Source organism: Crocodylus porosus, unplaced genomic scaffold, assembly GCF_001723895.1.
Source record: "Crocodylus porosus isolate Cpor-Errol unplaced genomic scaffold, CroPor_comp1, whole genome shotgun sequence".
NCBI lineage: Eukaryota > Metazoa > Chordata > Crocodylia > Crocodylidae > Crocodylus > Crocodylus porosus.
Window position 1 is genome coordinate 201,832,787 of NW_017728906.1, and position 13,788 is coordinate 201,846,574.

Genomic DNA, 13,788 nt, shown 5'->3' on the forward strand with positions numbered 1-13,788 from the left:
AAGGATCTTTGCTTTTGTCTTGGGCTCAGTCTGATTTCTGCAGCCCATTAATAAGATTTCAGTGCCAGGAAGGCCAAGCCCCTGGGCTTAGGCAGCCGCAGCACTGTGATGCTCATAACTTTTGCTGTGGGTTCCCAGGGAAGATGACGAGCAGCACGGGGGACTTCTAGGAGCAACCTCCTGGCCAGCCCGAAGCAGAAGGCGGTGGGGTGCCTTGGGCATGAAAGAGCAATGAGAGGTCCCACTGGACCCTTGAGGCTCTGCCCAGCTTGCACAACTAGAGGGCAGGTGCCTCTCTGCAGCACCCGAGGGGGTTTCCTTAGTTTTCTTCTTGCCAGGGTTGAATTTCACCCAGCTGCCCTGCATTCCTGTGCTACTCTCAGTCAGACTCTGGAGACCAAAGCTGTTGTAAAAGGCCTGCAAGTAGAGCATTGCATGCCCCCAGCGTGTAACTGGCACTGAAGTTGATAGCAACTCCTCCAGATGTCTGACAGGAGACGGGTCACAGGAAATATCCCATCCTAACTGCTTGCAGGAACTGCTGCAAACCCGTGCGCTCACCTTGGGTTTGCTTTTGGAAGTCAGTGGGCATTTGGGATCAGCCCCAGCCTGGATGCCATCACGCAAAGCAACAACACCGTTCCTCTCCAGCCTGCTCCTTTCCCCCGTGTCTCAGTAGCTGCTTGAAGCCCCAGGCACACAACCTCTCAGGCTTGCCCTCTCACTTCCAGACACTGCGGTGCCTCTAGGGAAGGGCAGCTGCCTGGCATACCAGGATGTGTGGATCACAGTGCAGATACGGAGGGTGTGAGTGGGTGGCGGGCAGGGCGGGCAGCAGGCATTCGAGAGCCAGGTTGTGTCTCAGGAATGTAGGGCACTGGGACAAAAAGGGAGGGGATCAGCTCTCTGGACCAAGCTACCACTGCTGTCAGGTTGCAATAAGCAACATCATGCAGGAGGTTAGGAGACAACACGCCGCTGAGAGTTAGTACTGCCTCCATAATTACATGGCAAAGCCAGACCCAGAGTACAGGACGGGCTCCCTTTGCAACAGGTAGACATGAAAGTCTCCACTTATCACCTAAATTGCTCTCACATGGCATGAGGAAAATAGCCCAGGACTCGACTTAAGCAAAAAGCAAGCCCCAGCTTCCAATCTTTGTGTTGGTCCTGCCCAATAGCAACATATCTACCGATACCGGGACAGGTCTCATTTCAGCCACTGAGAAAAGAGCAATCCTATTCTACTCCTAAATGCATGCTGGCCAACCAGAAGATAGTGATCTATCTATCTGCTGATACCTGGACAGGTCTGATTTCAGTCACTTGGGGACAACAGTGAGCAAATACACTTGCAAATAGCAGTCCTGATCCTAAATCCTGGGCGTAGCACTGTTCTTTTGCAGAACTGGGCTCTGCCAAGGAGGAGTACCATTCCTACAGAGGAGTATTGTGCCCCCACGGGTGGTGACACCAGGGCTCAGAGAGGTTAATTAGTTTGTCCATATGATGGGTTCATTGATTGATACCAATGCTGTGTCCTGTCACTAGGCCAGTTTTGTGGCAGCCTGGCTTTGCAGCTGGGCTGCCATGGGCTGGGTTGCTTTACCCATGGTGGATTAGGGTGTGATGTCTTGTGTCATGTCAGGGTTGATGGTAGTTTTACTCAGAAGTTAGATTATGGATTTAGGTGGGCTGGTTTGGATAGGGCCGATCCTGCCTCAGACAGGGAAGTGGGCTAGATGTGACCTCCAGAGGTCACTTCCAGCTCCACTTCTCCAGTATTCACTGATTCATGCTCCCCGAGCTGCGAGGAGCTGCACATTCAGTCCTTCAGTCAGAAGAGTCTTGTCACCTTTGGGCCTTTGGGTGCTGAAGCAATAGCTTTGGGTGTTTATAGCATGGAGAAATGCCAGATGCAATACAGGCGTCAGCCCATGTGAGGATGCTAACGCGTATAATCCAGACACAATTGCATCAGCCTTGCCATATTTGTTCTAGGCACGCTTCTGAGCCCGTGTGGCTTCTTTAGTGCTGTTGTGATAAAAAGCACAGGAAACAATGCCATAAGTATCGACGTGAAGGGCCATTTGACAAACAGAGGATGCTGGGCTCTGCACTGACCAGGTGTCTGCGGTGTATCTGACCGCTCTTTGGGTGACGGAGTGGCTGATAAGTTGGTTACATATAACCCTACCCTGCATTTCCTACACCATCATTGGCAATCCCTCTCAGTCGAGGATGATTGTCTTCCATACATGTCTTAACTGTGGGTCTGAAGATGGCTGATGATGTCAATCCGGGGTTGATAGACTCTGTTGCAACTTGGGCGCATGTTTCTGTGCAGGGTGGGCGGCTCTGGTTCTTGATTTGGTCCATGACATACTGTTTCTGCCACTCCGGCTTTTCTGACTCCAGCTGTCATCGTAAGGTTTCAGAGTACTGAGATCCTTGGAGCAGAGTTTTCCTCCATTTGGGGCAGTCCTGGATGATAGTGTCCCACAAGTTGATGCCTATGTTACTTTTTTTCAAGTTGGCCTTGAGGACATCCTTGACGCGCTTTCTCTGCCCTTCCCTTGAGCATGCGCCTTGACTGAGCTGGGAGAATAAAACTTGCTTCAGGAGTCTGGAGTTGGATATCCGGATGACGTGCCTGGCCCAGAGGAGCTGACGCTGGATGGTCATTGTCGCGATGCCTGAGGCATTTCCTTGCGAGAGGACGCTAATGTTGGTGCGTCTGTCTTTCTACTGGATTTGAAGGATCTTCTGCCGGCAGCATTGATAGTACTTCTTCAGTGACTTGAGGTGTCTCCTGTATGTTGCCCACATCTCAGCTCTGGGCAGTAAGGTGGGGATCACAATGGCTTGATAAACCATGAGCTTGGTTTTGGATCTGATGTTGTGATCTTTGAATACCCATTTCATCAAGCATCCGAAGGCTGCACTTGCACTTTTAAGGCAATGTTGGAGTTTTTCATCAATCTCAGTGACAGTTGGCTTCCAAGGAAATACTCAATGCTCTCCAAAGTTTCCTATAAGACATGCACCAAATTTGAACGGCAACTTGCCGCTGGCAGGCAGAAGTGGTGCTGGCCAGTCCATGCAGCTCTAGGAGATGTCACGTGTCGCTGTGTCTTCTGAACACAGCTGCCTCCTGAAAAATGGGGACACTTTTACTCATGTCCCTCTACTTTACAGTCCTTTCTTTGCCTGGGTCATGTTCACCATCCTGCAGTTTTGGACTGGATTCCCTTGCTCCACTCCTCTGGCACGTGTGTGCTACCTGGGATGTTAGGCCAGGAACTTGGCTGATGAGGGAAAAAGACTCGACACTTCTGCCCCACACATGGGCACTCAGCTCAGTTCTGCTCCGACCCCTGGACACAGGTCTGTTGGATATTGTGGGTGAGACTGTGTTGCACCCCTGAGCTGGGGAACTCCAGGCTGTGGCAGGGGATGGGGACTTTAAGCCCAGGTGCCCCAATCTTTGCCTTTGGGGGGGATGCATACCCCATTCCAGAGGCATTAGTACAGGCCTTCTCATTCCTTCATCCTCACTCAGGGACTGTCCTTATGCCTGTCACTGAGCTGACTCAGTCTGGTGCTATTCTGCCCCAAGGAGATGAGAGTGCTCAGGTTACTGTGTATGGTAGTAAGACATCTTTCCTTGGGCTCTCGGTCTGCTTGTTTCCTGGTTCCAAAGGGGACCGTCACACCTCCCAGCACGGAAGTCCATGGGCCCTCTTCTTGTGCCCACAGAGAGCACTGGGCAATCCCCTGGCACTGTAAAGCAGTGTTGACATGAATGGGAATCAGGCCACTGGAATGAGGATGCTCCTTGTGCTCTGTATCCATCTGTCCTCTCCAGTCTGGTGAGGGGCTTGTCACAGCAACCATATCTGACCTGTTTTGTGGCAGCATGCAGTCCACCGAGGTCCTCTGCCATCACCAGTGCTCCTAGGCACACTGGCATAATGCAGATAAATGAATGACATAACACACCATAAGCCACCAAGTTCATAAAAAGGATCCAAGGCTGAGGGCAGAGCCGCAGCTCTCTCAAAAATGCTGGCTAAGGTCCCCATCCTGGCCTTTTCTCAGCTTCCTTATTCTTCTTTCAAGCCAACAACTACATTTCTCAGTGCAGTGAAGATTTCCCATTGAGAGTCCTTCTTCCTGCTTTCTAATAGAAAAGACATGCACAGGGGTTTGCACGGTGCTGCGCAAACATTAGCCGGCGGGGCCCTTACTGCACAGCAATCACTAATTGCTTCCAAGCAAGCAGGAGTCTGCTGGTGGCTTCTCAGAAGTGGGTGTTGTGAGGAGGAGGCATAAGTGCCATTTCGGTATATGCTGAAGACACCGTTCCTGCTCCAAGGTCTGATCAACATGGAAAATGGGGAGGGGAAGAGAAAAATTAGAAGAGTGTTCATATAAAAAATCCCCCCCCTGCAACCCCAACTCGACTGACTTCAATAGGCTTCAGATCAGGCCTCCAGGGCTATGTGCATCCTTTGCATCATTCTTTAGAAGGGACAGTCCCCTCTTATGGCAAACCTCAGTGCAGCATTGCTGCTGGCAGCCATTATGGAAACCTTGGTATAGACAGGACTCTCCTGGCATTTCAGCACCAGGTCATTTGGATCCAGCATTGAAACCTCAGAGGTGCAGACAGAAGTGACATTTTTTGCCTGATCTGGCCCCAAAAGGGCTCTACAGCTGTGACCAAACAAGTACATGGCTGTAGAGTGCTTTCAAAGGGTTCGACCCTGTGACAGTCTGAACCCTCATTTCATGAGGGTTCAGATGAAGATGCTCCAAAATGGGGTGCCTTCAGTAACTTGTGTCTGTGCGTGCTCCTGGTGCTGCAGACTCACCCAACTTCCATGCTGGGCACGAGCCTCAGGACCGAGGTGCTCTTGATGAGCTGAGGCTGGGCAGCTTTTGGGCATGTTCTGTCTGGCTCTGGGCTTCTAGGCACTTGTTCCAGGGGCAGACCCCAAGCTTGATATCCCTCTTGGTAGCAAGGACACTGTAGTCTTATTTTCTTGGCCCTGAAACTACTGAAGGTCTTGTGAACTTCTCTAGGACCTGTTGCACATTCCCATAGTGCCACAGAAGCCATGTGGTTTTCTGTTTTACTCTGTGACCATATGATCACATAACCAAATGATGCACTGGATCTGCAAAGGAATTTCTAACCACAGACTAAATAGTTTACTCATAGAGAACACACGAGATACAGGCAACAAAGCCGGCATACCAACCTCTGCCTTAGTGTCCTTGCCATGCCCAGAGCCCTTTGGATTGCATCAACGTCTATTCAAATCCCAGATGGACTTTCCCTTTCGGGCATGTTGCCAGCAGATGCAGCATGCAGGGAAGTGATTGTTCCCCTCTCTCCAGCACTGGGGAGGCCACATCTGGAGTCCTGTGTTCAGTTTTGGGCTCCCCACTACAGAAAGGATGTGGACAAATTGGAGAGTCCAGCAGAGGGTGACAAAAATGATTGGGGGACTGGGGGACATGACTGGTGAGGAGAGGCTGAGGAAACTGGGCTTATTTAGTCTGGACAAGAGCAGACTGAGGGGGAGTGAATAGCAGCCTTCAGCTCCCTGCAGGGGGTTGCAGAGAGGATGGAGCTGGGCTGTTCTCAGTGGGGGCAGATGACAGAACGAGGAGCAATGGGCTCACGTTGCAGCAAGAGAAGTTGAGGTTAGATATTAGGGAGAATTTTCTCACTGGGAAGGTAGTAAAACACTGGAAAAAGCTCCCCAGAAAGGTGGTTCAATCTCTGTCCTTGGAGGTTTTCAAGACTGGGCTAGACAAGGCTTTGGCTGGGATGATGTAGTTGGGGCTGGACATGCTTTAAGTGCAGGGTTGGACTCCTGACGTCCCTTCCAACCCTCATTTTCTGCGATTCTGTGATTCTTGTCTGCCTGCCCAGTCCTACCTGCTTCTGCTTCTGATTGCTTCTCTCCAAAGCAGCAGTCAGTACCCTAGAGCCAGCCCCCAAAGACATTGGATCCGGCCTGTGATCTGGTGTACATTTTACTAAAAGCATGTTGATCCCCTGTTACAGCCTAGCCATTGGATCTACTTCATGGGTGCACATGACACTAAATTGTCCCTTGCCACATTTAGGCTGCCCGGAGGACAGGGGGAGTGAGAGATCAGCCCCTCCGCACAGCGCAGCAACTGGGACGGAGCAGAGGATTGGTGGTACAAGTTTACATAAATGGCAGGTGAGAGTTTCCCTTTTATAAAGTTGCAGTTCTCATTGCCAATGATGCCCATGGGCTGCTTCAGGGCCTTGATCGGGTGATCCACAGCTTGGTTGCAAAGCCTCCTGGGCAAAAGGATTTTCATGGATAGAACCAGGCATCATTTTGGATAGGAAATCTGGCACATTAATGACACCTAGTCGCTCTGCAGTATTTATCAACCCCTCTGAAAATCTAAAGGACCCAAAGTCTTATCATCAAAAAGGTGCACACAAATCACAATGCAGTTTTGCAGTTCAGATTCAGTGACCCAGTGGGTCCTTTCTAATCCCACCTTCCTGCGTTTGATCTAGATTCACACAGGCATGCCCTAAATCATCACAGCGTGAATCCAGGAAGAAAAACAACAAATGTCATACGACTCATAAGATGACTCAAGTTAACAGCATGCCCTGAGCTTTAGTCAGTGCTGGCAGCTACTTCTGTAGTGCAGGACTCTCAAGCTACTGCAGTTGCATTAGTCTTAACTGCATTGGGAAATTCCCTTTTTCCCCATCCTCCTTCCAGCAAATCACTGCAGACAAAGCCCATGATTGAAGAACTGAACTTTGTGAGCTCTACAGACCTTCCTGATGCTTGGTCCACAGTTGCCTCATTTTAATTTTTTTTTTTATGCCGTTTCTAGTCTTGAAGTCATTCAACAAGCCCCCGGCTCTCGAGCTTCAGAAATGTAATGTTAGAAAAAAAGGAATGGACTTTTAAAACATCATTTATGTTTCCTGGAGACCATCTAGGCAGTTTACAACCAATCCTCCCCTTCCATCAATATGAGAAATAGATGCCATTACACGGGGTTATTGCATACAACTGGGTTGGAAGCACCACAGCAGTTTGTCAGAAGGAAACTAAGCCACCTGCCTAAAAAGCAGAACCTCCAAGGATGAGATGAAGGGGGCATACAACTTATGTTCAGTGCTAAGCAGTTTCCAAAGTCATATTTTGGCCTTTTTGCAGATATTGCAGTTTTGCTCAACATACATACATATATATATAAACACACACACACACACACACACACGCATGCATGCATGTGTGTGTGTTTGGAAAGACCAGCATTTGGCAGTTCATCGTTTGGTCTGTCATCAGCTCATTTGGTGGAAGAGCTGGTGAAAGTGGAAGGCGCTTTCAAGAGGTGTGCCAACAGATGTATGCATCTGTGTATGTGTTAGGAATCCTGATCGGCTGGAGACTAAATGGTTCAGAGGATGGAAAACTGGTTCTGTCATTCTGCCTGTAAGCCCCTTGTCTGAATCCAACCCATAATGGGATGGCTAGAAGTCATTACTGTCTGACGGCTGCTCGGTGGTCCACATGGAACCAATTGGTTCATTACCTAGAGGGCAGGACGCCAAACCACACGGAGAGCCTCACACGAGCTCTAGCTATTACCAGCATTCGTGGAGTAGGCAGAAGAAAGAAGCAGCTCTTTGTCTCTGCTGGCTGTGGTACCTGTTGGCTCTGGATTTAGGATCCAGAACCCTTGTTCGGAGGGCAGGGGAGGCACCCTCAGACCAACCATGACCTTTCCATTCAATAATAGGCAAATTTATTGATAACAGAAAAGAAACTATACAAACAATCAAGCCCTTTTATTTATCTACCAAATCCTAGGGCTGTCAAGAGAGTCCAAGTACATTGGGCCAGGACACAGTCTTCACTCTGAGGCTGTCTCTTCGGTGCCAGATGTCAGCAGTCTGTAGGTGGGATGCCGAGGCCCACCCCCCCCGTCCAGTGGGGTGGATGAAACGGGCTGGTGGTGTGCCCTCTGGCCATGATGACCTCGGGGACCCTTCCTGGAGGACAGGGAGGAGGGATGAGGAGGGACCCCAGGCGGAGGATGTGGAGGGACGAGGAGGGGGACGGGGAGGGACCCTTGCTGCTCCAAAGTCCTTCTTTTGTATTCTCCTTCCCCCCAGTGGCTCCTCATCCATGGCTATCACTGGTTGATCCCTCTGCGTGGTTGTCACAGTCCACATAGCTTATCACATCCACACATACTAATTTTTTCTTTCCGGACCTTCTAATTTGGTTGCCCCCTTATCTCGCGCTATGGGCAGTATGGTGCATAGTCCCTGTTTTCCACACTATGTGTCCTTGTTGGCCTTGTTGTGTTAGCCATCTTATTTGCTTCCAAGGCTAGGTGAAAATGTGTGACTGTGTGACCCAGACTCTTAGAAATCAATTAACCCTTGCTGCCCATCCTGAACCAGCCTAATGCATACTTATAGGTCAGGTCCCCGAAACACAACCTTTAAATGCCATGCTTAAGCCATCAGTACCTTCAGTTCAGAGCTGAGGCACCCAGCGAAGGAAATTCCCCCTGCTATTGCCCACAGAGGACCAGAGAAGCCTGAAAGCCTGTAGCAGTGTCCGATCTGGTATCTTCCCCTTGTACGTCAATGCACTTTAGATAAAAACATAAATTAAAATGCCATGCTGGGTGAAACAATACCTCATGACTACTCAGCCACTCCTCCCTCGTTATTTTTCGGTAGCGCCAGCACACGCTACTGAAAATAACAACCGGGAACAATAACAACAATAAGCGTGGGTCAGGCAGGTGGCCAGCAATGGGCGGCTCCATTCCTGAGATCCTAAATATAGAACCGAGAGAACCAGGATGATTTGGGTGTTTTCTTCGACTTCCTTCCGTGAGAAACGGGTGCCCTTCCAGAAACTTACCCCAGCCTATGTGGATGGGCTTTGATGCCTGGGGGCCCACTGAGGCGAAAACAAAAAGGTCCAGGCTGCGTTACAGCCTGGCTCTTTATCAGTGGTTGGAGTCTGATCTGAATTGGGGCTGTGACAATCCAGGAATGCAGTTATAACAGGGCTTTTGCCCCCTTTGCAAAGGCAAGTCCTAACTTGGTCAAAGCCAAAGCATGCTTAAGGGGACCCGTTTTTATCACAGCCTGGGTCCCCAGCCTGGCAGTTACCTAGTAATGCAAAGCCCTTTGCTAAAGCAGATGGACCCACCTGCCCAGGTGTCTCCATCCTTCCAGCCTTAGCTAAGGCTCGTCCATATGCACTTGCCTTCCCACAGCTCAGGCCAGCCTAGGCAGCCTCTCCCAAGAGCTAATCATTAAAAAAACCCTCTCCTGCTTCACCCAGACAGAGCGATTAAAGAGAAGGATTAGAGAATACCCGTCCTTCTGGTTGGCTCTTGTGCCCCCAGTTCTCTCAGTATGCAGACACTGGAGCAACATGTGAATATGACTTTTTAGGGGGACAGACATCAGAAGCACCATGGAGCTATTTTTGTGCGTAGCGCTGCCTTGGACGACGCAGACTGGAGCTTTACACGTGGTATTCAATGCTGCAGCTTGCGACCATATAATGCAGCGTGCTCAGTCCTGCTGCACAATCCCCAAGCACATGGAGCTTCCCAGAAGCTCGCTGGCCTCCCTCTCCAAACTGACCGTGTTACAACTCCTGCTCCCACCTGCAGGTCTCTGCAGATTATTACAGAAGTCACTTTGGCCTTGATGGATCTTTCCTTGAAGGAAGCGGTTCCCAAATCTCTACCTTTTTAGTCGTGGCTTATAAAGAAGCACTTTTCACATGGCTTGGAGGAGTGTCTTTCCTTCGCTGGTTGGTCTGAAAACGGACCAGTTTTTCCGGTACGGTTGTGTAACCAGGTTTCTGCATGTCCTTCGTGAGATGGGTGGGGCCTGTGATTAGGGTGTTCACCTAGGCTATTCACCTCCGAAGCTCTGGGGTTGATTTTTGGCTGTGCCGCCGACTTTGTGTGTGGCCTTAGGTGAGTTTATTCATTTCTCTGGGCTTCACATCTCCATATATGAAATGAAGCTAATCAAACGCTCTTTGCCAGCTCAACTGTCAGCTCTTGGTAGCAGGGATGGTCTCGTACTAAGAGACCTGGCACAGTGAGGCCATCATCTGCACTGGGACCTCTATGTGCTATTATGATATAAATAACAATTACAGTGTGACACCAGACACTGGGCATCCTTCTCCTGCAGCATTAAGTTTGCTGATCCAAGCATATCAGTTGTCTTGCTTTGGGGGGCCTGCCCACTCTTTGCTCACTGCTCGCCTTTTGTTTTCCAGGGTGATGGAGAACTTCACCGTGCTGCACGCCTGGACCAACAGCACCAACACCTCCACCGCGGGCTGTGCCACGGACGAAAATACCTACAAATGCAAATTTGATGAGGAGTTCAAGTACATCCTCCTGCCCATCTCCTATGGCATCGTGTGCGTGGTGGGGCTGTGTCTCAACCTGCTGGCACTCTACATCTTCCTCTTCAGGATCAAGACCTGGAACGCCTCCACCACCTACATGTTCAACCTGGCGGTGTCGGACACGCTGTACGTGGTCTCCTTGCCCCTGCTGGTGTATTACTATGCCAAGGGGGACAACTGGCCCTTCAGTGTGGGCTTGTGTAAAATAGTCCGTTTCCTGTTCTACACCAACCTCTACTGCAGCATCCTCTTCCTCCTTTGCATCAGTGCTCACCGCTTCATGGGCATCTGCTTCCCACTGAAGTCGCTGAAGTGGGGCCATGTCCGCTACGCCCGGAGGGTGTCGGGCATTGTCTGGCTGGTGATCATTATTTGCCAGTCGCCGGTGCTGTTCTTTGTCACCACCTCCATGAAGTGCAACACGATTACCTGCCATGACACGTCAAGCAAGGAGCTCTTCGGCCAGTTCGTCATCTACAGCTCGGTGATGCTGGTGCTTCTTTTCTGCATCCCCTTCCTGATCATCATTGTGTCTTACTGCCTGATGGCCCGGAAGCTGCTGCAGCCCACTCAGGGGACCTCCCAGATGTCCAAGTCCAAGAAGAAGTCTGTCAAGATGATCATCATCGTCTTGGTGGTCTTCATTGTCTGCTTCCTGCCTTTCCACATCACTCGCACCTTGTATTATTCCTTCCGGAGCTGGGACCTTGGCTGCAGCACCCTCAATGCCATTAACTTAGCCTACAAAGTGACCAGGCCACTAGCTAGTACCAACAGCTGCTTGGATCCCATTTTATATTTCTTGGCTGGACAAAGGTTCATGAAGTTCACAGGCAAGAAAACGCCAGCAAAAATGCAGAGGGCAGTGGCCCTGGAGATCGCTGCCAGCAGTAACATGGGCATCAGTGACAACACGAACATGATAGTCAAGGATGTAAAATCGTAGCCTTTTACATGCCTGTGGACTGCCCCGTCGCATGGCAGAGCATGCCCCTTCGTGGTGGCAGGGCTTCCCTGTTGTGCAATGGGAGTCCTTGCATGCTGCCTTTCTGCCTTCCAGTGCCTCCCCAGACATCAGGAGTTGGTGGTGTCTTGTCTTCAACCCTGCTTCCACAGGCATGGTACTGAATGCATACATCATCTCTGTAATGACTTTTTGCAACTAAGGTGCTGCTGCAGTGGTCTACAATAATCCCATGTGCAAACCTTCCTCCAGATCTATAGCTCAAACACTGCTCTTCCATCAGATTCACCCATCCTTTCCCACAGAATGAGGCCAAAAACCAGCTGTACCTGGCTGCCGTGAAGGAGCAGTCAAGACATTGTTTTGGCACAGATCTTTTATTTTATTTTCTGAAACAACCCCCCAAAACCCCATCTCCTGAGGTTATCAGCATTTTCAGCCATGCTTTTATTGGGATGCTCATCAAGCCTTTTACTGAAGCTGGCGAGAAACCAGGGGGGTTGGGTCATTGGAAACAGGCTGATAGTGAGTTTGTTTGAAAAAGGAATGTCAGTGTAAATCTTAGCACAGGAAATGGAAAGTAGATCCCCAGGAAATGGAGACAACTTGGATCACAAAATTGTTTTCCCACTTTTCAGCCAGCGCCAGCTTGCTTACCGAGGTCACCTTTCCTCCTGTGCTGGGGCTGGGACAATTTGGGGCCTATTTGGAGAGGTTGTCTCCAGCTAACGGAGTTTGCCCGAATACCTCTGGCATTTATACCAGCAAACTCATTTCAGCCAATTCCCTGAACCAATTGAGCTAGGTCAGCAAAAGGGTCCTCCTGGGGCTACACTAGGACTGCTGCAGCCTGAGCTATGCTGCTAAAGGAGCTTAGTTCCTCCCAGGCCTGACCAAAAGAGCTGTGCTTGCAAAACTTGTAAGTACAGGTTAAGCCTGAGCCAATGTGATTTTGCCAGCAGGAAACGAAGGTTATGGTCACCCAAGTCTTTTCCTCCCAGGTGAGTGCTTAGAATAAAAAAGGAACATATGTCACTGTAGGCAAAAAACCCTAGAACCGCCCATATGCACCATGGGGTGGAGCACAGGGGTTGTCCCTCCTTTACTTCCTGAATATTCACTACTAGAGATCCCCCACCCAGCCAGAAAAAGTCAAATTGGATTTAACTTTTTATCCCCTCCCGGGGTCTCCCTACCTAGGACACCCAAATCCTAACCTAGAGGCATCTAGAAATCCCCAATAGTCCCAACCTGCTGTTTGGGATAATTACCTGGCACTAAGATGAGTTGTTTTTAACGTTTACCCTTTCATTAAACATTGTGACTCCAACCCCCCGACAGCTTATATACACCCCACTCCAGCCCTTGATCTGAGGATCAGGCAGACTTTGTGAAGGCATTTGAGTTAGCCCAGCACCCTCTTCAAGAGAACCATGTTATTCAGGTACCAGAGCAGGAGCGGGGCTGACTGGAAGATTTTATTTTTGTTTTAAACCTACTAACTTATACTGAAAAAAAAGAAAGTACATGTGCATGTTCACACTTGGGGTGACACTGCACACGTTTATTTTTGTAATGTGCAACGATCTCACATTTCTTACGGTAAATATAGAAATGTTTCTATTGTTTGTATTTTTCTGCCTTCTGCTCAAGTCGGGTTCAACGTACGGAAAGGTGGCAAGGTGGGGAGGAGAGCCTGGCAAACCTGTTGCACTGGTTTGTATCTTAGAAAGGTTTTCACCTCCTGGCATAGAAACATCCTGATCTGTAAAAGTCATCTGGGATCTGTGAGAAGTACGTTTTCCAGCCGGATGTCTGATTTTGCACTGTTTCATCAGTCTCCGCTTGCCACCCACGACCCATTTTTCTGGGGGACTCGAGGAGACCCAAGTCACTGAGAAATCTCAACGCTGGCAAAGTGACTTTGAATTTTGCTGGCATCAGGACCAGCCCTTTGGGTTGGGTAGGAGTGGTGGGCCTAAGACGAAACCGAGGCATGTGTGTGTGTGGGGAAGGGGGGTAGGGGGCTGGTATCCAGGTTTGCCAGTGGCTCTTGCCTTTCTCACCTGACCAAACCAAATCCCCACTCCCTGCCAGTTAAAGCCTTCATCCTGCAAATATCTCAGTGCAAGCCTAGCCCTGCAAGCCTGCAGCGCTCCCGTGGAGTCAGTGGCTCTCTGTGCAATGGCAGGGGTCTGCCCATGCCGAGCCAGGTGCATGACTCAGGCCTAGGACACGTTCGTGGCAGGTTCCTGCTACTCTAATGAGTCAAACAGGAACCTCAGCTCTGATTTCCTTTCCAACACCGAGAAGTCCAGCTCTGGATATGAGCCC

The 13,788-nt window shown here is 49.9% G+C and overlaps 1 protein-coding gene across 1 annotated transcript in view; it reads left to right on the forward strand.

The window, feature by feature from the left end:
• Positions 1–13,078, forward strand: part of P2RY2 (purinergic receptor P2Y2) — a 32,191-nt gene extending 19,113 nt beyond the window's left edge. The window contains exon 3 of the mRNA XM_019528564.1: positions 10,356–13,078. Coding sequence (XP_019384109.1) covers positions 10,356–11,436 — 1,081 coding nt within the window. The 3' untranslated portion in view covers positions 11,437–13,078. The remainder of the gene's footprint in view (positions 1–10,355) is intronic.
• Positions 13,079–13,788: the final 710 nt, after the last annotated feature.